The sequence below is a fragment of the Phallusia mammillata genome, chromosome 6 (assembly GCF_965637545.1).
Source record: "Phallusia mammillata chromosome 6, kaPhaMamm4.hap1.1, whole genome shotgun sequence".
Taxonomy (NCBI): domain Eukaryota; kingdom Metazoa; phylum Chordata; class Ascidiacea; order Phlebobranchia; family Ascidiidae; genus Phallusia; species Phallusia mammillata.
This window is the reverse complement of record NC_137257.1, coordinates 2,596,147-2,623,900: the sequence shown is the minus strand read 5'-3', so window position 1 is coordinate 2,623,900 and position 27,754 is coordinate 2,596,147. Positions and strand designations below refer to the sequence as shown.

The window sequence follows — 27,754 nt, the reverse complement described above, 5'->3', positions numbered from 1 at the left end:
TTTGTCACTATTTAACACTTTTTTCTCAGATGGCCATGAAAGAGAAAAACCTTAATAAATGTATGAATGGAATAAATTTAAATAATTTGTACTCCATATAGCATATTTATTTGTGCACAGTACCGATCACTGTGTTTGACGTTACAATGCCAAACTTTCTCATTGTTATCTCTTGAAATGCATTATTTACAACTTTGCATGTGTGGGGACCCATGAGTTTCTGCTTGCAGAAACAACTAAGGTTATAAAAGACAGTGACTGATATGGGACCCAATATAAAATAAGTGTCGGGTGTAAATATATGTCAAGAAATAGGTCACAGTGTATGTGCAATGGCAATATGTGCTAAGCCACCCTTCTAGTGTTACTAATACTATTGTTTACAAAGCTACAAAACACTCGTGTGCGGAGGAAGTCCATTTATTTGGGACATTTTCTCATCTCAAGTGTTGTAATGTAGCAAATCGGCCATTGCTTCACCATGCTTAATTGCGAAAAGCACCGTATAGGACGATGACGTCACTCATACGTCATTGAGCGTCCACTGGAGGGAGCAGTTTGCATATTGCTTTCGTTGTGTAAAGGTACAAAGCAAAAAAGCGCAGAACCGTAGTGGGGAGAATAATAACAATAAAGAAGGACTTTTGAACAAAGTAGTAAGAGCAATGTAAAATTGGTAAAGCGAAACTTATTTGTGTGTAACAGTAAGAAGCAATTTGTGTGTAATAGTAAGACTCGTAAAATAATACAACCACATTCCAAAAGTCATGGCTGCTAAACAACGTAAATGCAAATACTTCTAATCATAAAAAAAGTACACTGCTCAACATATTGTGAAACACTTAGGATGCATACCAGGACAATAATTTGACTTATCTTGGGATATTATCATCTCCTTTTATCTCGCATAAGTTGTTGTTACGTGAAGGTTTGTACAAGTTATACAGTGGACACTTGCATTGTAAACTTGGATGTTTAAGCTCCAGCACCGTTTGATATGGCAATGACGCTCTGAGTAACCTTAGCATTAACGTTCGTTTTTCCGTACATAGCCTTCAATACCTGGAAATGACCGGGCCACATTGATTATGCGCCCTTAGTAGTTGATTTAACATTCGTTTGTCCGTACATTGCCTTTAATATGGAGATGACCGGGCCACATTGTCAACTGGCCTATTGTCTTTGATTTGAACACCACAAATCTAAGGGTGTTTCGTTTTTTGTGTATTTAAACCAGGGGTACACAACCTGTTGCCGGGAACATATATATATTAAAATTGCGGTGGTAAATTAGTTTGCTAGATACTTGGCTTTTATTCATACATGTTGTGTACTATTTACTATAGAAAGTCACTAGTAGCATAAGCAGTAGTTTATCTGGCTGATTGTGATTTCATAGAAGTACGGGAGGTTCTAGAATTTGTAGGAATCGGCGAAGGTGGACTTGGTGACGACGCGTTTCCTCGAAGTTTTGGTATACGCGTTGGCGAAATGGAAGGTCGTCTGGCGATCTGAAACAATTGTTTAGTTGAGTTTTTTCGATTGCGACACAATTGCACTAAAACGTTTTAACTGGAACATGTTTTGCAAATCTAGTAGCACACCGTATTGGGATCAGCCCTGAAGCGTAGATTTCTCTAGCGGCCTGTGCCTTGCCATATGGGAACGTTAGGGAGAAAGGCTTGATTTGGCATAACGCCTTTAATGGACTTGGCATACTATGATTTGCACCGCATTGATGTTTGAAATGAAATCTTTTTGCACTTTTTAATTTGATTTTTTGTCAATTGAAAAGACAACAGCCTTTTTTATTTGTTAACCAAAAAGCTTGTGTAGGCCCATGACGAAAACACACTCTCTAGTCTACTTGGTTCATGGCGTGAAAAAAAGTCTCACATGACCACAGAAAAAGCTGTCGAAATGCGAAATGCAGCGTACGTTAAAAGCCAGCAATGATTTTAGGAATACTTGTTTTACAACTTACTGAAGTTTTGCTTGTGCTTCTGGTTTTGGAAGACGAGTTTGGAGTAACCGTTACTCGGCTTGTTACCTTCTGTCCCGTGCTGTTAACCTTGCTTGTCGTTTTAACGCAGGATGCGGCAGGAGGTTTAGCTGATGGTGTTTTGTCTAAACATTTAACAATAAATATAAATGAAGTGTTGTAGCCAACCACATTTTATAAACTTTAAGCTCCAGTTTTTATCCACAGTTTTGTCACTGTGCTTGTGCCAATGTCCTTGATTTCACCCTGTTTGCTCCAAGAACTGTTGTGTTGGGTACTGACGACCCGAATGAAACATTTTATTTGACGGTTGAACTTATTTTAATTGCCAAGATGAAAGTTTATTAAACAAATATACATTTAATGGTGAAAATAAATAATGACCCACATACACGTAAAAAGCGTGCTTTGTTTTTCAAACGTTTCGGCAAACGCTCATGCCATCATCAGTGATATGAGCCGTTATTTTCACCATTAAATTTATGAACAGATCCGTATATAGTGTTCCAAATATACATTAATAAATGATGACACGTTTTTGTAAATTATTTTGAAGTTGAGCTTATTTGAGCGATCGTCCTGCTTAAAACCACCAAAAAACATGTGTTTGCTTTTAACAGAGTTTGCAAGTTACTTTTAGTTTTCTACCTTTCGTTTTTCCCGACATGCGTATCTGAATCCCCTTCTTGCTGTCGGTAACACTAGTTTCGATGTGGGGGGTTCCCGTTTTGGCGTCACGCACAATGCGAAACGTCGGCGGGGAAGTTTGATCTGATGGATCATGGGAAATTGTCATGGAAACGGGGGACTTAGCGCTCGAGCTTTCGTTTCCCTTCAAGCGGACGACGATTGGTCCGTTTGAATTTGCGCTTTGGGTGGAGTTGGCGCCTTGCGAACCAGAACTGGAAGGCTTAAATAAAACAGAAACATACTTTGTTGCAGTGAAGTTGGGACACATTCTGTAAATCTGTCAGATGTTGATCAATATTATTTTTATTTTGATAAACAGCATTGCTGTAACACTTTTGTTATCTAAATTTGACTTCTCTTTAAAATTTCAATCGTTAGAGTTGAATAATGCACAACGTTCAGGGCTAGTTTAAATACGAAAACTACTTAACCGGTTTGGAGTTTAACGTCGTTGATGTCAGAAGCGCTTTAGGTACGAGTCAATATTAATATAAAATGCCTCACCCTACTACTGGAAGAACTGTGTCGTTGAGTTCTGGCATCCACTGAAGGTTCTCTTCGTCCCCCAGAACTGGAAACTCTTCGAACTGACGACGACCTGGTTGTCACCTCCGTAGCGCCCCCGCGTGTTTTTTGCATACTTGCCGCACGAGGTGTAGCTGGCGAGGGAGGCTTGCTTTCCGTGGTTGTTTGTGTCGAAATGTTGCTCATAGGGACGCCCTACAAGTGTTTCGTTTGTTGCAGTGGGTATTTGATGTATACGGGCTTCAATTAATTGATTTAAATAGATTGATGTACCGGCCCAAATAGACAAATAAGTGAGATGGTTTGTGGTTCACGCGAATAAGTGAGATGGTTTGTGGTTTCTCATGCGACTCTTGATTAGCACCTGTTTTATTGATGGTTTTATGCGACTAAGTGTAAACGGGTGTGACTTACGGAGCCTCAAATCACTGAGGGTAGCATGAGCATTTGCCGAAACGTCTACACAGTAAGGCATGTCGCTTTTTAAGTTTGCTTGACCGTTATATCCCTTATTAGAGTCATAAACAGATTTGTGTATAGTGTTTAACAGAGTGACTTTTTACCTTTAATCTAATGTTGTTGTTATTGGTATTCGTCGTCTTCTGCTGTTGCTGCAGTCGTTCTTCGAGGCTGTCGAGTTGTTGCCGCAGCTTTGTGTTTTCGTTTTCGAGTTCCTAAAAAAATAAGTGAGTTTGATAAATAGAGTAGACAAGTCGTACTAAGCAAAATAATTACAGAAAACGCAATACCCAAATTTCCTCCTGAAGTTACCCCACGAAACAAACTTACTTCTCGGGTCAATTGGGAAATACCACCCGCATTTTAGCATTTTAGGTGCAAATATTTTGCTTTGAAAATGTTGCTTTTTTCGTTTTGCGGTATGTGACTAAAACATATAACAGTGAAGGCCATTTGTCGGTGGAATTCGGTCAAAACTTACTGCACTTTTCTCTTTTATTTCTTCATACTTTGCTATTGCCACTTGCTCATTCAAACCAAGGGACACAAGCTTCTTTAGCTTTTCGGTTGATGTGTGAAGCTAAAAGCAAAAAAAATACATGTGTGTTGCACATTTTGGGTTATACCAATTATAGGTTAACACCATACGTGGACACGGTTTATTTTTGGCATGCAAACGCAATACAACCCATAAGCTTTTAGGAACAGCATACTCTTACATTGGATTTTGCCTTTTCAACCTCATGTCTGCTTTCTTTTAATTCTTTTTCCTTTTGGTCACTTTCGTCTTCCAACCCGTCCAGCCGCGTTTTGAGCATCGCGACTTGCTTCTTCAAGTTGTTGTTCAGCGATTCAACTTGGTTCACTTTCTCCTGTGTAGGAGAAAGAAATGACTTGAGCAATAGCTTGTTGAGTTTTACATATAACAAGTTTAGCTTATACGGCGTTCTATACATTTGTAGCAAACTTTGCATTTACAATACTTTTTTCCAATAAAATTCTGTACATTGCGAATAGTTTTCGTAGTACTGTTTACTTTTTTTGTACTGTAGTAGTTGTTTTTCACAATTGTTTTAAAAAGGAATTAATTTTTTTAGTATTTGTTTTTCATTTATGCCATTAAAAAGGCAGCTAAAGCTGTCGGAATTGTTTTTCATAAATTCCTTAAACAATAGATATTTCAAATGCTCTTCAATCTAACAACAGTTCTTGTGAAGTTTTAAATAGTTGAAATTGCCCAATTCTGCATAGCATTAATTATTGTAACATTTCTAACCTTGGAAATACACTCTTGATGTTGTTTAACAACCGCCTCCAGTTTTTGGTGAATTTTTTCCACCTCCTCCGCACGTTTTCTTTCCTCTTTTGCAAGTTCTTCTTTCAATTTCAACACCTTTTTGCTTTCTGTGATCATTTTCTGTGAAACTTTCGTAACCTAAAAACAACAACAGCGACTTCATAGATAATTTGATGTATAATTCCGTGACGGAACTAAAATCCCTCTGACTCAGAAGTTAGTACTTTGATTCTTTAGGAAAACTCGGCCATTGTGGCACATGAAGCGTATTAGAAAATACCGAACACGCGTTTCGTCCACCAGGTTGCATATTTTAACAAATTTGTCGTTCAACTGGTGTAATGTTAAAAAAATACTGATTGTGGTTTTTTTCAAAACTTGTATTTTTGCTAACGTTTCGCCCACCAGAGCGGTAGGGCTTCATCAGAGCAATGAATGAAGTATTGCGAGCAACAATCGAGAAAGCGGAAGAACAATCGTATCCCGCTGTGGGCGAAACGTTAGCAAAAATACAAGTTCTTGAAAAAAAACTAGTATTTTGTTTAGCATTACACCAGTTGAACGACAAATTTGTTAAAAAATGAAGCGTGCACCGAACCCGTGTTTGAAAAAAACTCGATTCGGGACAAAACCTAAACCTAAAAGCCACCTTTAGGTGATTGTTTTAACCAAGCTATTTGTTCTTTATTTCATTAAACTCATTCGTGATCATTCAAAATATCTCATAACTTATATCTTGCAGAAACTGCTTTCAGTGGGATTTTTGTCTCTTTACCAACATCCTAATTGGGGTTTTCCTATTTTAAAGTTGACAGTTTTTCCAATTTAAAATAAAATCTAGAACCAGACTTAAACAGGCCAAAATTTTCTTGAATAAACTTACGGTATTTCTTTCATCTTCCAACATCTCAATGCACTGAGCACATTTATCCTTTTCAACTTGCAACTTGGTTTCGAATCCGTCTCTTTCGTTGCTCACATCGGTGATAGTTTGCTGGAGTTGCCTTACTTTGTTTTCGCTCAGTTTTAACGTTGCGTCTGTTTCATCCATTTTACTCAGCTTCATTTGGAATTCCTGACGAACAATTTAAGTTTATGGTTATGTAATGTTGTGCTAAAGTATGAGCAGTTTAATATGAAGTACTGCATACCGAATTAGACCGGCTTAATTCGGTATAACGCCGTCAAAAGACCCGGTGTACTTATTCCTATAAGAAATGAGGTTATATGCTGAATTAAGAATTTTCCAAATATTTTTTGACTTTTCGGACTGTAGCATTGAAAGTACTGCAGTGTAACGAGTCTCTGATAGGTATTGCACTTATCACCGTATAGCAAACCTACAATGTATGGTGACAACCCTGGTCAATGCAATGGCTGGTGTAAACTAAAGCCCTAAAATCAATACTTCAAATTTTGCTTTTTTGCTCTGGTGAAACAGAAAGCCAAGTAACCGTGATCGGAACTGGCCAGAACCCAATTTCCAACACACCTTCACTCAGCTTTAACCCTTACCTCTAGTTGAAGTTTCATTTTTGCGGCTTTTTTACATTCCGCATCAAACAGCTGCTGCATTTCATCCAGCCGAAAGTTGGCCTCTTCTACACACCGTTCCATGTCCGTCTGGTTGCGTGCACTCTTGCGTAACCGTTCGACCTCTGACCCCAACGCTTTAGTGTGCGTCAGTTCCGTTTCCAACATAACGCGCAACTCCTTGCATTCGTCTTGCGCCTGGAAAAGAACTCGTTTATAAATCAAGTCAGTATTACAGCGCGCTATATCAGGGTTGTAAGCGGAATTAAACCTGAAACCCGGCTAAACCTGCAGCCCTAAAATTTATGACCCAAATGTGGCTGAGTGTGAAGTCGGGCCTGATTTAATTCAGTTTTATTCAAGCTTCCAAGCACGATCCAAAAAAACCTGCCCGACTGACATAGATCCCCTAAATGTTCTGTTCTACCTTAGCTCCAAGATACTTTATTCCCTGCTTTAATTTGAGGCAAAGACATTATTACTGCACATGGCTGTGTGCAAGTAAAAAGCGCTGTAACGAAACGTTTGAATGCAACATCTTAATTGGGACTGAATACGTCTTGTATAAGATTTATTGTGCTTCAAACCTGAACGTATATCTTCTCCGCTTGTTGCATCTCATTCACCGTCTTCCGGAGCAATTCAACCTCCTCCAAAAGATCTTCGTGTCTCTCCTCGTGCTCCAGTTTCTCTTTGATCCTCCATAACTGATCATCCGTCTTCCGGAGGTTTTTGTCAACGCACTTTAGTTTTCTCATTTGTTTTGTAAGAACGTCGATCTGCAACATAGGATTTTATGAATTATTTTGTAGCTAGCTTTGCCGGAGGTTTGTCTGGGACCGTCTAATCCCCTTTGTTGTGTTTTTACAAACAATAAAAAAGTCCACAAGATTGTTTTTTTTACATTGCACAAACGTGGCGAGTTTCTACCTTTTCCTCGAGCTGTGCGTTTTTGTTCTTTTCCTGAGCTAGCGTTGCTTTAGTTTCTTCGTTGTCTTGGTAAAACTTGTTCGCTTGTTCTTCAAGGTCGTTCTCTAGTTGAACGGCATGTTCCTTTTCCGAGAAGGCCAAGTTCTCAGCCTCTTTTACCTGGGAGAAATTTGTATTTAAGGTTTGACAGGAATTAGGTAACACACCTTATGTAGTTGGAAGTTATTGACGTCATTTTAGATTATGGCGTCACAATAATATTGCTGACAACAGTTGATCAAGTTTTAGCGACATTGTCAATGCAGTCACAAAAAAAACAAATATACGCGACAAAAATTTGTTGTCTTAGTGATCACACCAAATCCTGTATGTAAACAAATCAAGGCTGTATTTGAAAGCGGTAATGGGGGTATAAATGTCAATCCTAACTTGTATGTGACCAAAGGCCATCAGCTTTGTGGATAGTCATTGCCCTAATCGCATTTCCATTTGCTCTTTCGCAACTGGGATGCCTGTATTTCTTTTGTTGTCTCTAACCTTCTCTTGGAGCTCATCTACCAAGCGTTGATGCGATGCTGCCAGCTGTTTTTGCTCGTTCAGTTTTTGCAGCTGTGCCTGCCTTTCTTCGACAAGTTCGAGAGACAAAGATTTAAGCCGCGATAACTCTTCCTAAAAATCGTGACAAGTTGTTAAGATATTGCATTGACCACATACAAAAAAAATTGAAAAAACTAAAATTGTCCATATTTTCTTTCTCTTTTTGAAAGTCTATCGTTAGGTTAAACGAATATGTTTTATACCAAATTTACAAGTAATCGTACATTTAACATCCTTATTTAACTATAGCGTTATTTATCGCCTTTATTAAATGCGTTCTTTTGTTTGTGTAAATTTGGTATAAAACGTAGGCTATTTGTTGATTGTAAAGGAAGCAAAATTTATTGTTGCTGAAAAGAGAGGCGTTTGAGATTAAAACGTTATAAACCGAATGTCAATGTACAGCATTAAAATTGATACATTTACTTTTGTGTTTGTTTTATTGTTGTACCTTATTGTCTTTTATCTTGCGGACGAGTTCTTTCTCTTTTCGATCATGAACTCCTTTCTCCTGTTCCAGAATTTGTTTCAATCTCTCTCTGTCGTGTTCTACATAAAATGTAAATTGTAAATAATCTTAAAATATCAACTTTTTAACTTTGGTATACTTTTAATAACTCAAAAAGTGCATCGATCAAACTGTAACTAAAGCAGAAATGTCTGAAACTTATTTTGTTTTGTGATGTTGCCTTCCTAAAAAGGTGTTTTTAGGTTGGAGGTTACCTCACAGTTCATTTAACGTTTTTTTGTTTCAACTTAATAAAATCCCAATGAATTGAAAACGGCCCCATGTGATATGTTTTTTGAAGTTAATATAAGCCTCTCGTATTTTCGATTTTAATTTCTTAAAAATAACATCCAATTGTGTTTTTTTGCTTTCGCCAAAATTTAACAAAAACAAAACAAAAACTAAGTGTGATTAAAACAAAACGCCCACATGCGTTGCCTAATACAGTGCTCGTGTGTTGGGTTTCATGCATATGGCAAGGCTGCATGAATTCGCATCGGCCTTAGTCAACTCCCCAAAGATTAGAAAGTAACAGCTGACAGGACGACTTCAATAGCGCAGAAGCGACAGACAGACGCCCCCTTATCAGGTGCAAAGCTTGTCATTCTTGTCTGTGCTGTGTGTAGCAATATCTTATCTTTGAAGTGTTTGTTACACATCGCGAACGAAATGTTTTTGTCATGACGTTTTTAATGTTGTCAAAATGTTTAGGCGCCATGTTTACTCTTTTATCCAAAGTAACATACATACTGCGGTTTATTGTAATTTTACAGAATGTTTTCTTCAAATTTTCCTATGATTTGATTTAATGACCTTGAATCGTCGCAGTCCGTTGCATTTACTTGCATGGAGATTTATTAATACGGGTAGATTTAGTACGTTCAAAATTAAGATTAAATGCTAAAATTTGTAGCTGAACTGTTAAGATTCTGTCAAAATCCGTAAAATCCATATACTTTGTGAGATTTCTGTGTTGCTTTACTTAAATGTTTAAAACATTGTCACCTTAAACGTTTAACTTAATGTCAGTCCCACTGGCAACCCCATAGTCTTACTGTCAAAGTGCACAACTTTATTAAAGAATTCATTTTTACCTAGAAGATTAACAAAGTCGTCAGATTTCATCATATATTCCTGATGTTTTCGTTTTTCCTCTTCCATGTCGACAGAAAGTCTTTGGTATTTGTCTTGGGAAGCGAGCAAAAGTTGTTTGAGGCGTTTGTATGATTCCTTTTGGTGCTGTAGCGAAATATACAACATTAACGTTCTATTTGGTTTCAATCTTGGTGGGAAATAAAACCAGTTTGTTCAAGAGTCGACGTGTGTTAATGTTTTTCACAGGAATAATATGGTTTTGCTTGAAACTTGATTGAATCAGTTTCGGGTATAATACACTTTTTTGGCTTGTATGTAGTCTTTTAAATTCTTACTCTGCGTTTGTTATTCTTTTTTAGGTTTGTGTAAATTTTTGCCTCAGCATGAAAATTTCAAATAATAAAATTAGTACAGTCAAACTTCGATACTATGCCACCCTCGCTACTATACCACTTTTGATCGTCACCAACCAAATTCAATAGAAAATATATTTACTATGCCACCCCTTACCCTTGATACTATGACACATGAGAGGACAGTATTACTGTGTTAACGGTCTGGTTGCGGATTAAAAGTTGGGCCTTCTGACAATTTTCGGTTTGAGCTCATGATAAAACAGAGAAAAAATGAAAAACAAATCGTTGAGTAAACAAACGTGGTCATGTTAAGAGGTTTCACGGCTTTGCAGCGAGTTATGTAAACGCTGTTCCGTACTTGTGTCACGATAAAACTAATAGATCTTGTTTGTTCTATGCACGATCTATCCGTTTTTTGTAATAAATTATACTGTATACTGTACCTTATACTATATACTGTAATAAATTACAATCGTACAACACAACGTGGCACTACAGTACATTGTCACGTCATAAGGCTATTTTTACAACCGACCCTCGGTATTATGCCACCCTCGATACTATGCCACTTTCTCTCGGTCCCAAAGGGTGGCATAGTATCGAAGTTTGACTGTATGTAGTTTTTTATATTTCGTGTGGTATATAGTTACGGACTTACAGAACGATTTCCATAGCTTGTTTAACGGACTTCGCGTTGAGCGATAAAAAGGAATTAGGAGATGTAATGTACCTGAATGATTTTCTTTAGTTGGTCCTTGGTTTGTTCACATACTTCGTCCTGTGCTGTTAAGTCCAATGTAGCAGCATCACGTTGTAACGCTTTCATAGGCTGACTTGCCAATCCGTATCTAAATACGAAAACTTCTTACAAAAACAGAAATTTCTGGTTGACTTTAATAGGTCCCTTGTACTTTGATTTGTATGTGAATATGAGTGTGCCGTGATCGCCGGTCTGCACAATTGCTTTAAAACTGACCCCATTAAAATATGTTCATTTTATCTTCTGATTGGAGTGAATAATAGGTGTTTTGCACGTATCAGTGGACGTTGCGTTTATTGAATAGAGTCTATATTGTTCAATGGCTATTTGCTGTCTGTTACCACGGTTGGTTTAGTTTTCATAGCATTAAAGTTCCTAAAAACGTTTTCTATTTTCTCATCGAATCCAGGCTTTCGAATAATTGGTCTTTTTACTCGATACAAAACCCTAAAAGCGTTAGTTACCTTGTCTCCGGATTCTGAGCGCACTCAGTCTTGAGGATTGCAATCACTTCATCTCTAGCTTGCAATTCGCCTTCAAACACGCTAAGTAGCTTCAGAAGTTCATCTCTACTCAAATTAATATTTGGCTCCGTACTGTTCTGCAGTGATTCTCTTCTTTCATCCGCATCACCGTCCCCATCTCTGTCGGCATCTGTACTCACATCGTTGTGCCTTGTGTCCAAATCGTCTTTTTCGTTTTCACCTAAAGCAAGAGGATAATTATAGAACTGTTTGAAAATGATCTGGTTTTCTCGTAAGAAAGTGCGCAGCCTTTTTAACAGAATAGTAATTTGTTATAATCACATCCAGGTTTTTTTTGAAGGTTTGGTTTGGGTGACCGCTAAGTAGTTTTAGGAGACCGCAAGTGTTTCATTTAAATACCAAAAAATAGCCAAATCCAAATTTTGGGAAACCGCTGGAGAAATTTGGGGGACCGTTTCGATCCAAAAAAAGTTGACTGCAGATGTATGATACTCATCTTTTGATTTGACTAATATGCAATGAAACAGATTTTTAAACAGTATGCATGTAGTCAACAGCAATTGCGAGCACGTACAGTAACATTTTTCACAGAAAACCTTTTGTCAAAGTTTGTAAACTTATCTACCATGTTTCTCTATTATCTCTGGTCTATATCTTCAGGTCATTACCTTTATCATCACGTTTCTTTTTGTGCTTCTTTACTGTTCCTGTGTCGATTTCACGATTGGGAACCTGAAATTGAAACACAACTGGTGAGGGAAGCAATTAATCTCTGTCTCGTCCCGAAAAAATAACGATGGTGCCTTTATGAAACTACAGTTTAAGCTAGTTGAATGTGCAACTTAAATCAAACAGGTTTAAACCGTATTCGTCCCGAAAAAAGAACGATGGTGCCTTTATGAAACTACAGTTTAAGCTAGTTGAATGTGCAACTTAAATCAAACAGGTTTTGTCGATTTGTTTCAATCTACTTAACGTTGACGCGGTTAAAACCTTTTCAGTTTGAGCTTAACATACTAGTCTCTGTGATTTGTCATAGAAGTGTTAATGTGACATATGTTGGTTTATCAAAGGAGAGTAATATTTGAGAATAAACTAAATCAACAAGTAATGGATTTTTAACATTTATTAAGTTTGATTCTAAACGATTCTATAAGCATTGAGCTTTTTGTGTTGTTAACTGGAAACATGCTATTCGATAAAACCTATGGTGTCGGCACTAAGTGTATATTTTTTGCATCAATTGAAAAGCAACCACTAGGACTCGATGTCCTGACATGAGAAAAACGAAAGATGCTGTTCGGCGGAGTGCATTCCGAAATACGTCGAAGTTACTGGAAACAAGTTGTGCAGCGAGTTGGTCATCTTTAAACCTTCAGCGAAATTTTTGTAATCTTGGTTTCGAAAACGTGTGTTATGTACCTCACTTTGAAGACCTTGAAGGGCATTTCCCCCCGTATTTTCATCTGCCCCTTTCTCACGTGAATACGGGCATCCACACATATTGGTGTGTCACTTGTGCCCTTATGTTGTGTTTAATAGTTACAGGTTTTAAATGTTCCTAACACACATCAACGCCCTTAAAACGCTAAACAATGTTGATGCTAACTGCTGTCCGTAAAACGGAATGCTCTTCCCAAATTGCTCTTCTTAAAGATCGCTTACCTTGCTTAACTTTGTTTAAAATTAGACCTTAAAAGCGGTTGGTTAAGATTGAATTGATGTGGTTTCACAATCTTAAACAGCTTACACTGATTTTCAATGCCTAACTGAGAAATACTTTCCGACTATATCTGCATAACCTAATCTTTCGTCTAATTACGATTAAAGACATTTGCGCGATTAAAAGATTTTTCTACCCCGAAATTCTCAACTAGCTGCTATTGGACTCCGTGGAAATAAACATTGCATGTTGACCACTCATTCAAGGCAATGCCTAAACTGACAAATGGACTTATGTATCCCTAATTCTTGACCCCGCATAACCTACAAGCCTCAAGAGACTTAAACCACGAATAGAGTACATTCCAATTTCAAACATCAGAGAGGTACCTTTAACCACCCACCATGAAACTGAAGTCAATATCATCGATGTAGTTGTCAGTCATATCCATCCTGTCCAGTTAGAAGAGCACTATTGTGGCAATTCAGTGCAAACGTGAAAGACCAATTAAAACTCCACTCCTAATCTTTAAGCTAGAGTTCGGTCGGGTGCTAGAACGTGTAAAGGTATTCACTTCCTTCGTTTATTTGTGGTGTCGAGTTATTTGCATAGCTGAGTATGTTAACTTGCCACCACTGATCATAATAGGGGTCTACTTGTCAATAAATGGCGGTGTTACTGCGTATACAATGAGATACAAAACAAGGCAATTCGCGTTGCTAAAAATTTGCGTTCGATATATGCTCCTCAATACAATCTGACAACAACTAAAGCTTTTCAAATGCTGTCAAAAGTGTGACATACGATTCTGCCTGCGTACAAGGTATTTTACGCGCTGATTTAAAGCACCCATAGCCCGTACAAGAATCGCTTAATCCCACTGCTGTCAAAACACACAGCACTAAATCTGTTTATTCCATAACAATTGCGACATTCTCGCAAGTCATTGTCATACAACAGGTTTATAAACAAGCGCTAGGTAGTCACATCGAAATCAAAAATTCCCAACGCTTTTCGTTAATTTCATATACTAGTTAAGGTCTAAAACGTTCTTGGCTGTATGAAACAAATACATAAGCGCGTTTTAATGTACGATACTTTTAAAAAAAGTTGCATGTAACTAACTCTAATTGCTCATCTTCAGTCATCTTTCTATCTCAATTAACGAAGCTATTTACTAATTACGAAATACTGCCTGAACGGACCTATATTGACAAACCCACATCTCTTACATTATCGAACACATCGGCATCCTGACACTGATAAGGCAGCACAGATGTCATGTAACGTAAGTTCTTATCTGCGCTGTCTGGTGCATCAACCAGAGCGTACATATCTGTACTAAGCCTATACCAAGTAATACGTTTCCTATTACATAACGCCACAGTTGTTCTTCCCAGAGCTTGTTACTTTGCAGACCAAATCGCTTTCGAGTTTGTGTCGTTGCTCCCGGCTCTCTTAAGAGACTATGACGTCATGTTATAATCTCTGTGTATTCTTACAGCCCTCGTTGGCACGTGTAGCATTATGATATCATTAATTATTTTGTCCATTGAGACAAAGCCGGCCGGCCGGGTATGTGTATCAATATGTAAAAGCGGTGTAAATTAGAGTACATTGTGTGTGCAAAGAAAGCTTTTGTTACGTTCAGTAGTTGCATCAATTTGTATGCCAATATCTCAATTTGGCTGCTGTATATTTGGGGTCAACACTGTGAAATGTGTTGTAATTACGATTAGCAATGAAGCCATTAGACAAGGTTTTGTCCTTAAAAATAGTTGGTTTATTTGGTTAACAAACATTATTGTGTCATTTTATTCCCTGTGAACGTAAAAATTCCAAAAAGTATGGGATATGATTCAAACTTTCTTATCCCTTCCGCATTGAAGGACTGACTAAAATTAATGCATCTTTTTAAACTCGTTTGTAAGAGACAGTTAAATCTCTACAATGCCACTTAATTGGAGTAATGTCTTTTATGCGTACGGAAACACAACATAAGATACAGGATTAAAACGGATCACGTTCTTTACAAGATTTCAGTCCGAGTGCTTATACAGTTTTCCACACTCTATCAACATTAAATTTGTTCTTTACACTTTTCCGCATTACTTTGTGCGCTGACCTTTTCTCAGTAGTCACCACATCACGGGACCAGGTTTTTTGCCAAGTTCTGTGGCGATGAATGCTTGTTGAACTGTGTAACGTTATTGGGCCTTGCTGTTCACTACGAATGCGACAAGGAAATGCGGCCTAATGTGCGTTTTAAACCGAGATTGTATGTATCACCTTGCCCGGTATGCCGTGTGACTGTTATCCTTTTGATTATGGGCCCCCATTCTTAAAGATGTAATTATTTGTTAAGAATGTCGTGTAAAACATGTACTGTATGTTTTGTTTGGGTATCCTAAGGACTCACACCATCAGAGTGAAAAGCTCCTGTTTCCTTACTTCTCTCGGCAAGAGCGCATTGAACATCTTTGCATGTGTTGAAAGTCATGCATTTTTGCTTGTCGATACAATGTTGGCAAAATACAGGACCAAATGTAAAATGACATAGTGAATATGTATCATCTATTTCCCTGTCATGTTAGGTTACTGGGACCTTTGTAATGTTTTAGGGCAGTGGTTCTCAACCTTCCGTGGACCATGGCCCCGTAAAAGTAACCATGTAGGACCTGTGCCCCCCTTATCATGTAGATAGCAAACTGTGTTGGAATGCGGTATTAATTTTGGCCTTAAACAGGTCTAATAGACTAAAGGAGCGTGATAAACCTCACTATAAATCACATCAGCTTCAAATTAAGTATGTTATATGTGCTGAGGCTGAGCGGCGCATCTCTTAAAAATTTGTGCCCCACCGGCTGTTTCTTGAGAAACTTCCTGTACTTAAGCATGTGTTTAAAGGCAACATCAATAGCATGTGTTTTGGTTTCGAACTTGGCAATGGACAGACAGTCACGGGCAAAATCATCGATCTCAGAGGACCATAAATTATTAATTTGCCGTGTTTTCAATTTTATGCTTTGCAGGTACATCAGCCAAGTTCCAACTATTGCATGAAATACCGTGATACGCTTAGTTGTCGCCAGTTTTATAAAATCATTTTTGTCACACGATTGTTTTTGACTGGATAATTTGCAGCCGTATAAAGGAATTAGGACCGTTGGGTAATAATGGTTTTTATTGCCCATATGCAATGGATTCGAAAGGAGAATTCAATTCAGTTCAATTAACAAATCCCCATCGCAACACAAACCTGTTCAAAATTGTACAAAATCGAAAATGGACAGGCAATGAGAGCTAGCCAAAACAATTTAAACTATTTGCGGTACCAAAGCTACTAAATGACATTGGTTGAAAAATTACTCTGTAGACACTTTTAGGGATTCTGTGAACAATTTTATTCAACGCGTTGTTGAATTTCACGTGAAAGTTTAGTCCAAAGGGAGGCCAGTCATACAATTGTGAATCGCTTTTTCTAGTGATTCATCTATTCATTAACCTCGCAGCAAATTCCACAGTACTGCGTTAAATTCATCGTAACTGACTGGCACCATTATAATAGTTACAGCAGCAGCATTCTACTGATTTTGGCTACTTAAAATATCTTCCTATGAGCTCTTTGCAGTGTGTTAGAGTTTCGTATAAAACGCTTGAAGAGTTTTGAACAGAAAAATCCACACAACATAAATATGATGTAAACCGACTACCTAACATACGCCCTGATATATCACAATCAAAATCTTAGCTGACTAAGTTTGTTGTACTTAGGCTTATAGAACTAAATTTTGGCACTTACCACCATAAGTTTTTTTCCACTCAGCATTTCCTTTAAGCTTCAGTAAATCAATAAATCCAAGTAGCGATATATCCAACAAGTTTTTTATCATCCGCTTCCACCGTACAGAACTATCAGGAAAAAATTTAAACCAGTCATGTAAGGCACCAAGCAAACCTACTAGCCTTACTCAAGTCACCGCTCTGCAAAAGCAATGTAGACGTTAAAAGGTAGACTGGGCTTGTGTATCTGGCTGCTGGCCTAATTAGCATTAGCCCTAAAAGCGTTGAGGTAACACAAGGTCACGTATTCTGATTTATTGCGCGTCGTCGTACATGTTGAATATTGTTAGAAGTTGATTTGACATGTTCTTGTTAACATATTTTAGTTGACGACCAGTTTACGATATTTATGTTTTAGGAAATGCGCAAACCAGACGAAACACGAGTTGGGGTTGCCTTTTTGCTGTAGTATATTATATACTGTGTTGTAATAACCGATTTGGCATTTGATTAAGTTTTAAATCACAAGTTTATACTTGACATGGAAGTCCTGCATTTATTACACGATTTAATTAAAATATCAACTCTTTTTGACAGCGTAAATTTCACTAAAAAAACTTTTTGCAATCAAATCTCACTAAGTTTTTGTTCACCATAATTCATTTCCTACAGGAGCACTAGCTACGGAACTGCTATACAATACTTTCAAAATTAGCCTATATTTCCACCCATTTGGCCCTAAACTTATCTGTGTACTTTTGATTCCTAATTACAAATCCCTTGTTTTTGTTGCATCCCAACCAAAGGGAATGAGTCTAATGTCTCTCGTTGTCTGGAGAATAATTTATTGCGGGTCGCGTTCTACTTTCAAGGTGCTATTTCGCGCGTGGGCCATCTGAAACATTCATTAGTCTTGCTGTGTTCGAATGTCCGAGACAACCAGAAATCGTTGCTCGCAAGATTTAAGGGCACCCTGAGGACTCATTATCATCAGAGTGAAATTGATTCGTCTGTCGATATTGAAAAGTTGTTTCACAGCAGTTTTGTTTCCATGTATTGTGACAAGGGTAATCTGTAAAACTCTAAGTATTGTTAGGTGATATCAACATGCCTATATGCGCACTCGACCTGTAGTTTTTTAACTTGGGACTTATCACACAGTTGTGTTCCAATGGATTGTGACAAGAATTATGGGACCTGGAATTAGCGAAATTCCATCTAATATTTTTACGTGGTATCAACATACTTAACTGCATGCGCTGTCAACACTCATTTGCTCTTCAGTTTAAGCTTTTGCCTGTGCGTGTATAAGCAGACTTGAAACGCAAATCCAGGACGTGTCAATCAAACCTTTTTAATGCCTTTTAAACCTTTAAGCACAAAAGGATGTGTCAAAGCAGGGGCTGAGATTAACAAGTCTAAACTGACTGTCCATAATATTTGTAAAACGGGTCACCTGAGACTTAGTATAAAGAATGAAGACACCCATTTTTTGAACAGTTTTTAACATGGTAAACTACTAAGTGTTTGGCAGTGTAACACTTAAAACTAGTTCTTAAACGCAATTATTAAAAAACTTCACTTTTTAGGTTTTAGATTTTTCTATTCGGTGCACAAACTTAGTAACACGGTCTTTAATCTTCCATGTAATTCATTTCATTGGATCCATTTCCTTTCTGTTTATAAGTTAAAACGGTCCAAATAAACATAAAAAACAGGTTCTTTATTTAATCAAACGTTTCTTTATTTAATCACAAATGCTAATGCCTTCATCAGTAATATGTGGGGCCACATCACTTACACCCGTTTATGAACACATTTCACATTTTGTATCAGTATTTGTGCGTAAGTTATACTCTCAACAATCACAAAACTGCTGTTGCACCTAACTAACTATGCTCTTAAACTGCCTGTATGAATCACTTCAACTTAAAGGTTTTACCCCGTCTGAGTGAAAGCCATTTTCCGGGTTCTCCTTTATTGATTGCTGTCACCAACAATTAAATCAGCAGGGCGACACATTAGTTGGTGAAGCCGGTGTCCCTGGTGTCTCGCAACTCTCATTTCAAATATCGAGCCGGTTTGCAATCAAACAAATGACAAACCTATACCTTCCTTGCAGTAAAAACAACTTCATGTGAAATTGACATGGCGTTGCACTTGACTTATTACCCCCGGCGTTTTCGTGAATATAAGCCCCCATGCTGCTTAATTATTTATGACTCTTTTTCCATGTGAACGCATCGCCTTGGCCTTGAACTCGGATTGCAGACATTTTACCCATGCGATAGCATAGAGGAGATTTAAAACTGGAATAGTTTGTTGTTGCCAAAATTAATTTTTTGGCTAGCTATTGTAAATATTGACTGTTTTCAAGTTTGAAGTTACAGTTAAATATATTTTGTGCTTTTTGTCAACAAATTATGCACCTACGCAACTAAATAAAGTGAGGAATATACCTTCAAGTTAGTTTTCATGCTTTAAAAATACTTAAACTTACGCGTTTTACAGGTGAAGATTTGGAACCTGTGGCGGAAAAGCGGAAATTAGAGACAGATCCAGCGGAAGCTGAAGTTGTTCTAGCGAAAAAGAAGCGCCGAAGACGAAAGGTATATGTTTATAGACATTCCGTGGGTCTGATAGAAAAATGCCGCCATTCAAAATGGGTTTGCGCGACAAGGCGAGTGGCTGGCCCAATTTCGGCATTTGGTAGAAATCTCACAACAATAATAGTTTTGTAAGTCATTCAAAAGTTTGTTGTCACAAAGCCCTAAATAAACGCCCATTGTTGTGCGGATGTAACCACTCATAACTACATCTGGAGGTTATTGGGACACAGGCTAATCGGTGCTGTACACACTGCCACAAAACGGAATCTTATGAAGATTTCTGCGGACGTTTGCAAGAAGCAATGTCAAAAAGCAGAATTTTTTTTTTTCTAATGGGGATAAATGGGAACCAAAATGTCTTTAAAACGCGCGTTGCATGCAAACTAGGTATTGTATTGAAGCTTTCATCTAACACAACTGCTAACACATCTTTAAACTCTGTTTAAACAGATGTTTTACGTGCCTAGGAACTATAGTAATACAAATGCGTGACAAGCAACTGACGCATCAGGGCTGTGGTTACAGATTTGCTGCAGCAACTAAATGCTGGCGCATCGTTTACCGTGGGAATTGTTGTACAGTCTTCCTTTGGGTATAAAGGACTAATCCATGCACATAAAAATCAATTATACAAAAAAAACTGGTCGCAGGTTAGGTAAACCACTGTGCGTAGGTACGAATTGTAAAATTGGATGGGACCAGAGTCCTTTTTTTAACTTTAAAAAATATATAATTGGCCTTTTTCTCAACCTTTTAACTCCACCATTCACCGTTATTTTCAAAAAATAAAAGCAAGTTTGTTTGAAAGCAACCAGTGTAGTCTGATGTATTCTATAAGTAACATGCGGCACACCCACTCAATTTTATAAAACTCCCGGCAGTGAATCGGCTTGTGGGTTTTCAACTTTCATAAAAAGCATGAATTTACATCCGCCGCTTTTAACTGTAACTACCACACATCAGTAGTGATGACAATTTATAATTCTTGTCAAAGGAAATTAAACAATTATAGGCTTTGAAAGTCACACAATTGCCTGTTACTTGCTATTCAATAATTCATTTGATCAAAGTGAGGTTAAAGAATTGATTAATTTTGTTAAAATAAAACAACCACTTTAGAACAGAATACGACAATATATTTTTACTTGCTGACTTTTTAACAGTGTACCACTACGGATATTTGTAAAATTGGATAATAATGTTCTTAGTAACTAGTTAAATGTTTAAGCCTTATATACCGAACTCGATCTGTACACCTCAAACAAACTTACGTTGGCCCCGCTAGTTTCACAGACCACATGTTATTTAACGTTATGCTATAGTTAAATGTTTAACGCCGGTTTGTTTCTCACACACATAGAAGTGCTTACACTCATTAACTATTTGACATAGACTTATGTTGTCAAAAACATTATATCTGTAGTTGCATTTGCGAACTAAACAAGCAGGAACAAGCATTGATAAGCAGCTTTTATCCTAAACACTCCTTGTTTTTGTATACATGCCTAACTGGTCGTTACACTCAATTGCTTAAAAGTCGCTTTTCAAATTTTTATCAATATACTTGAACAACGATATATGCACGTTTTAAAAACGTTTGTAATAGTAACTGGGTGTAAATTCTGTTCTAATTTAAAGTAGCCTTTCTTAAGTGCATTAAACTTACTGAAAACAGCTTCATACATGCTCGACCTGCTGTGTATAACAAGCACTGTATTAGCAGCACCACTCTTATCAAACCAGAAGCTTTACTTCAACTGTTCTGCAAGGACGTACAGCATTAGAACCGGCGTCCTTTACCTCACAGTCAAAACACGTTTCACGGAGCCCGCCTCGCTTTAGCCTTTGTTTACCATTAGAGATATAGAACGCTTGCTGCCAGTTAAGGCTCGAGCGTTCGCAGCCAGCAGCGCAGTTTTTGAGGCTTTTAATAGGAAACTGCACATTTCCTGGCCTTCTGTCTTCCTGACTTCGCGTAACTGCACAATAGCGAACGCAATAGTAAAAAGCCATAGCTGATATACTGGGTTTGATGTATTACCATTCTGCACATATATGACAAGCGCTTTAATGTCGCACATGCACGGCTAAAGGGTCACACCGTATGTATTCAAATATCATTGTGATTTGCGTTTTAAGAAGACCCAATGTGGAACTGGTTAACGTTTAAATAGACGTGTATTACGTTATTGATATCTTTGCCACTTTTAAGTGGATGTTATCAACGATTGTGGACAGTGTAAAACAAGACATTTTTCCCCTTGAATAAGGTAAACTTCAGGGTTAACTTCGCCAATATGCCTAAGTTTCTTTGCTGCTTATTTCTACGACAACAGATTTAAACATAAAATGGCCAGCGTATTTTTATGACAAGCAATTTTATTTAATTAATTTCTTTTGGTGATTTTTAAACAATTGTAACATACAAGTTTATGCTCACCCAATAGATAAAATAAAATAAAAATTGCCGCCTAAGTGCTTATATCTTCGAGATTATTGTTTACATTCTGCTTATATCTACGAGACTAATGTTTCTATTGTGGTTATATCTACGACAATACAGCTTTGGACATAAAATGATCTGCCTTTCTTGATAAAAAAGCAACATTAGATTCGTTGTTTTACATCAGTGGTTCCCAACCTTTTTTGTTGCATTCCTCCCTTTGCCCATTTTCGAACTATTCATTCCTCCCCATAAGAAGAAAAACAAATATAACATAAAAAATTTTAGCAATTTGAAATAGACCTTATAATTAGGGATGCCCATTCAGAATCCTTTACCAAATGTGAACCGGGTCCAAATTATAATGGACATAATAATGTATACACAAAAATATTCTGAAACATTTTCAATGTATTTTTTTGCAGTTTAGGAGGAATTCCTCCCCGGTTGGGAACCACTGTTTTACATGATTTTTAAACAATTGTAACATACCAGTATTTGTTCAGCGTATTACGGATGAAAACATCCCTGAGAAAGGATGCGATTCGACCGACCTCATATCAACGTTGCAACGCCATTTCACAAAACTCTCATCAGTTGAGGAAGAGGATTTGAGATTATATGGTACAAACGATAAGATGGATATTTGCAATTCCACTTTTTGTCCAAATACATACACGTATGAAACTGTAGTTCAGTGGTTCTAAACTTTTTCATTACTAGCTATTTAAAATGACTATGGTTGAATTTATCAATTTATAATTAACATTTGGTTTAAGTTTAATTAACTTTTTCAATGCAGATGAACATTTTTGTGCGTGTAACACCGACAGAGACCCTTCCATTGCATCCTACCTGCAAAAAGGTGCGTTCATGTTTGAAGAATTTGCTTTTATTTTAACCATAAAAAATAGACGAGAATGGGATACTTGCGCTGGTTTAATTTATCCCCACCACAGACAACTTTTCTGTCTCGCACTGTACCATCCGTTTAGATAAGGAAGCACACACATTTGCATTACAAACCAAAGTTGTACACGATAGTACAGTGTTTCTTACACCTTTTTTTGCGCTCGTACCCTTTGAGCTTTCATAAAATTTTCTCGTACCCCCTGTCTAAAATGGCCGACGGAAGTAAATAAAATTGTAACAATTAAACTCAGTGTATCTATAACTTGGATTTTGAATGCATGCATGAAAACAGTATTGTAAGTAGTACAAAACTAACACGCTCTGGATACTGTACATAACAAAGTAACTTGTTACGCATTCTTCACAAATATGCCTAAATAGCATATAATTTCACCCTGCATGTCGTACCCCCTGATTTGATGCTTCGTACCCCCAAGGGGTTCACGTACCCCTGGTTAAGAACCACTGCGATGGTACAACAGGCCCAAGGTGTTTTTAAAGCCGGATTTAGGTCAGAAAGTTCGATCCACAAGTAGAAAGTCTCTCGGAATCAATTCAAACTTACATAGCAAAACGCTACAATAGAAATTCTGTGGATTTGTTGTTCTGTGCATTTAGCCATTTAAAAGCCGATGTCTATAAACAATGTGTTGTGCGCAGTGCTCCCCAAGTGGCGGAAAGTATCAGCTGATTATAAACACAAGATGTCGCCACTGGTCATCATAGTGTGTGGCAACGCTCTGCGAGCTTGTAACCTTAACACTCAAGCGCAAGATTTTAAAGGGAAGAAATGCAAGTGAGTGCTTATTCATTGTTTTTTAAGTATTCCAATGCAAATAGAATTTGAAACGTGTAATCAAGGTCATTAAACATTTTTTTCTTTCACTATATTTCTTTCAGTAGTTGTGATTTTAACACTAATAGTTGTGATTTTAACAAAATAAAAAGCAGTATTTTTATATTTTTTGTTGTTGATTTAGGAAACGTGCTAATGAATTATAGAATACTCCAAGAATAAATTGAAATCCTAATGTTAAATTGTGACAACTTTGAAATGTTTTCGTTTGTGTATTAATGCTGACACATTGTCTTGAAGATCTTTAAAGTTGTTTTCGAAACACATGAAAATTGAGGATCAAATTAAATCATTACGGAAAGGTATCGTCCATTTTGCTGTGGGAACACCCGCAAGAATAAAAGGTTTAATACAACAAGGTACATTCGAATATGGCAAAGTTGATGAATGTACTTGTTTAAAGCATTCAATAAATATTTTTCTTTAGACCAACCTAATGCAAAATTTAAATACTAGACCATAACGGTTACTTTATTTTTTTTAAAAGGCTGTTGTAAATATGCTTTGAAATTTGTGTAAACATGCAACTGAAGCGTCAAAATTTTGTCATGAAATGCTTAAAGCAAAATGTAAATACTAAATAATAGCGATTTATTTGTTTATTTAAAAAATATAGTAAAAATGTGCTTTAAAAAGTGTGTAAAATTCCAGCAGAAGCGTCCAAATTTGGACATGAAATGTTTATAGGGTTAACATATCTAACTTCGTGATAAAATCGGAAACTAAATATAGAAGCGTCGGTCACCGTAGATCAGAGATATCAAATTATAATACCTAGAATTTAGTTTGCATTGCTGCCGTTGAGCTAGAAAGACTTCATTTAGCTGAAAAGTCACCTACATCCAAGGATTTTTAAACTTTTGTGCAAAAAGAAGGTTAACGACACTTTATAATTTATTTAAACATATTTTATTTATAAACTTTTAGATATAGATCTGATATTATACAAGGCCTTGAAGTATACCCCCAACCTCAAAAAACTATTTAGCCGCACAAAATTCGCTGTGCTATAAAACGAAGATATTTTATTTTCATGGGTGTCCACAGAATATATTATCACGTTTAGTAAAATATATAATTTGTTAATATCTCAAATTCTTCTAAGTAGTAACAAAAGTTATGATAAAACACCTCTCCTATGAAGTCAGATTAAAGCCTATTTTTCTGTATGGTGTTTAGGTATTTTTGCGCTGTTGCAAAATCTTGTCTATATGAACCAATTTATTATGAACGGACAAAACGGAAATGAAATAGGTATGCGAAATGAACAATATTTATTGTCCCAAACCGGGTGTCAGTTAATTATCTTACAATCTCGGCAGTTTTAGTGGCCCATGCGAATGTCCAAGAACATTCTAAATCGAAAACTGTATTCACTAGAATGTTTTCAAGTTTATTAAACTTTTCAAAAACAGTTTGGGATATTTTACGGTGACGAATGGCGTCGTCCGCTTTTAGCACAATTTAAATCTCATATTGGTTGGGGAACTCGTAAATTTTCCGCTTAACGCGATATTGTATGTACGAGTAAGGACTCCTGAGTTCCCCTTTGATGTTTGTGAGGAAAAACGCACCGGTTTCGTGTTACAATGTGTTTGATGTGGAAGCAGTAATAACGACGATCATTAGTGTAATGCGGCACCTCGCGGCTTATAACACTATGACCGGGATGATATGTGCATGACCTGTTTCATGTGATGTTAGCAAATTTGTCATAAGGTTGTCTTCCTTGTTTTCTGTTTACGCTGAAATGTTGACGGGTTTATATTGCTTAAACTGGATAAAACAAAATAACCCTAAAGATTATACAGACACATAAGGCAACTCGCGACTGATAACAATATGACCGAGATGATGTATGTATGTGACCTATTTCATGTGATGTTAGCAAAATTGTAAGGTTGTTTTTTTGTTTACGCAGAAATGTTGACGGGTTTTTATTGGCTTTTAACAATATACAACAAAACCCAAAACATTATAAACATGTACGGTAACTCGCGGCTAATAACGCTATGACTGAGATGATGATATATGTGTGACCTGTTTCATGTGATGTTAGCAAATTTGTTGTAAGGATCTTTTCCTTATTTACTGTTTACCCATAACTGTTAACAAGTTTACGCTGACTGAAACTTAATGAAAAATCACAACAACGTTATAGAATTCGCGGGTTTTAAGACTCTGACCTGAATGCTATGCGTATGACCTATTTGGTGTGATATTAGCGATTTTGTAGGGATTTTGTTTGTCTACGCCATATGTTGAAGGGTTAATATTGTTCAACCCGGCTAAAAATCATTACAAATCCCGAAAAAAATTATAGACACATACCAAAAAAAGGCTTTGCAAAATTTTTGGGAAAAATTATAAAAATAGTGAACACAGTTTACTATAGGTTATTTCATAATTATTATTCCCAGTACAAAGATTGTTAAAACGCATGCAATAAAACGTTTTACTATAAAACAAGGTAGTTTAGTTTGAACAAATAAGTCCGCCTGGGATTTGAACCGTTAACCCCACGCGCTCAGGCTTTAAGATTTACAATTGTGCTCTTTAATCTAAGTTTACTGTAAACCCAAGAGCAGAGAGTTGTTTCAGTATAAAATAAAACAGTTTGCTTTTGATAACTAAACCTGCGTGGAATTTAAACCGTTAACCATGTGTTGACGTTTTCGCAAAACTTCTCTTAGAGATTCCCTACTGACTCAATTTTTCGACGTATTACGATGTAAACCTATTGTTTCCGCAGCAAAAAGATTACGAAACATTGTAGGAATCTTAACTAGGTTTCGCATTGACGAACGGTAGCAGCCTATTAAACGGATTGTTTTCTTGTTTTCGCCTTCCTAGGGCCCACTTAGGCCTCCAAAAATTCAATATCCTCTGTGTCATGCGTATGACGTCATAATGCCTTCGTTTGTGACGTTTGCGCAGGCGGGAGAAAACCCAACTCATAGTGAATGTGTTTTTTATGGGCCCACATTGAGCCAAATTCGATTATCAACCTAATATGCGCAGCGCCTCTGGGTATGCTTGTATCTATTTCCGGTTGACTCAGTATACACAGAAAAATTGCTGACGCAAGATCGACACTGCTGTTGTTTACTTGAGTTATTTAACATTTTGTTGCAAGATTAAATTGTGCTTGTAGGTTACCAAAACTTATAAAAACCAAAACATTTTCTATTAACCCATTTTTGCAGCGTTTAAACGTCTTTTACTTTCATATGTTTTTTTGAAAAAAACGCTGTGTGTATTTTTTAAATCTCTAATTTTTTGTAATATTTTCACTTCACGTTTTGCAAAATAATAATTGGACTTTTCTATTGAACAAACGTTTGATTGTTTTGAGGCATTACACCAAAGAGCTTATAATTCTGGTTTCTCCGTTTTGCGTTCGACATTCATATGACATGTAACGATTCGGTATTTCAGCTGAATTCCGTCTTAAATGTTAAAACTCGTTTGGGCCATTTTCGATATATGCCAAAATACTTATCAGTAACTTTGAATGATTTGACGTTTTTTATCAATCTTTTATGGTAAAATTTCAGATAAATCTTTAAATTTAGTAGCAAGGTATGCAGTTTGTACAATTGTCAGTAATATAAATTTATTTACAATATTTGGATAAACAACTCCATTTTAATTTCGATTTCCAAATATAGATTTAATATTATTCATATCAGTTCCACTTTAACTGCGGTTCAAGCAAAACCGCTTCAAAAATGAACCCAAATTTGGTTCTCCTTTAAAAGCAAATCCCCAACCTTAAACGCCCACAATTTACCTTTAAGAACTCAATACGTCATGAAAGGATACCGCTCCCTCTGTTTCAGGGTTATTCGAGGTCATAAAGGTTCCTTTTATGCCGCTGTACAAAGCGCAAAGAGTTATAATTGCCGACTTGTACACTATTACTCATAAGCGATGCAGAGAAATTGGTTTGACCTTTTGTGCGGGTTCGTTGCTTGCTGTATATGTCATGAAATGCGATGTATTATACCTGGAAATGGGCAATGTACGTTAAAACATTCACGTTGTAGGCTAAAACCCAAAGTTGGTATTTCACTTCGGAAGTAGCTTCCGAAGAACGAAAGCGGTTTGAAATTTCTTAAATGGCGACGCCAAAACTAACTTATAAGGTATATGTAATTGTAATTAACTTTCTAAATTTTGTTCATTGGTTGGTGTTTGATATTAGTATTAAACCATTATCAATGTTTCAGTAATAAACACATATAAATG

At 36.8% G+C, this 27,754-nt stretch overlaps 2 protein-coding genes across 3 annotated transcripts in view; one reads left to right on the top strand and one right to left on the bottom strand.

The window, feature by feature from the left end:
• LOC145232200 (protein CMSS1-like) overlaps positions 1-27,754 on the top strand; it is a 57,459-nt gene that overhangs the window by 13,790 nt on the left and 15,915 nt on the right. The window contains exons 2-6 of the mRNA XM_080096741.1: positions 19,195-19,292; positions 22,242-22,359; positions 22,538-22,600; positions 23,308-23,443; positions 23,744-23,862. Coding sequence (XP_079952867.1) covers positions 19,195-19,292; positions 22,242-22,359; positions 22,538-22,600; positions 23,308-23,443; positions 23,744-23,862 — 534 coding nt within the window. The remainder of the gene's footprint in view (positions 1-19,194; positions 19,293-22,241; positions 22,360-22,537; positions 22,601-23,307; positions 23,444-23,743; positions 23,863-27,754) is intronic.
• On the bottom strand, positions 405-16,904 carry LOC145233624 (uncharacterized). 2 transcript variants are annotated; one of them, XM_080098388.1, is made up of 19 exons: positions 16,703-16,904; positions 11,906-11,969; positions 11,217-11,457; positions 10,723-10,840; positions 9,636-9,780; positions 8,485-8,582; positions 7,974-8,105; positions 7,437-7,595; positions 7,094-7,285; positions 6,489-6,704; positions 5,857-6,048; positions 4,953-5,111; positions 4,396-4,548; positions 4,158-4,256; positions 3,781-3,891; positions 3,197-3,412; positions 2,651-2,912; positions 1,985-2,127; positions 405-1,511 (listed from the first exon to the last, which is right to left on the bottom strand). In XM_080098388.1, the coding sequence occupies exons 1-19, from the start codon at positions 16,727-16,729 to the stop codon at positions 1,374-1,376; spliced, it is 2,865 nt and encodes a 954-aa protein (XP_079954514.1). In that variant the 5' UTR covers positions 16,730-16,904; the 3' UTR covers positions 405-1,373. The 2 variants fall into 2 exon arrangements, with proteins under 2 accessions (XP_079954514.1, XP_079954513.1); XM_080098387.1 differs by lacking the exon at positions 16,703-16,904 and adding an exon at positions 13,304-13,446.

Excerpts from the sequence above, each read along its gene's own strand:
- LOC145233624 (XM_080098387.1), bottom strand. The coding sequence starts at position 13,351 with ATGGATATGACTGACAACTACATCGATGATATTGACTTCAGTTTCATG. Across the intron at positions 9,781-10,722 it reads AACTAAAGAAAATCATTCAG|CACCAAAAGGAATCATACAA; the intron begins GTACATTACATC and ends ATTTCGCTACAG. Across the intron at positions 4,257-4,395 it reads TTGAAAAGGCAAAATCCAAT|CTTCACACATCAACCGAAAA; the intron begins GTAAGAGTATGC and ends TTTTGCTTTTAG.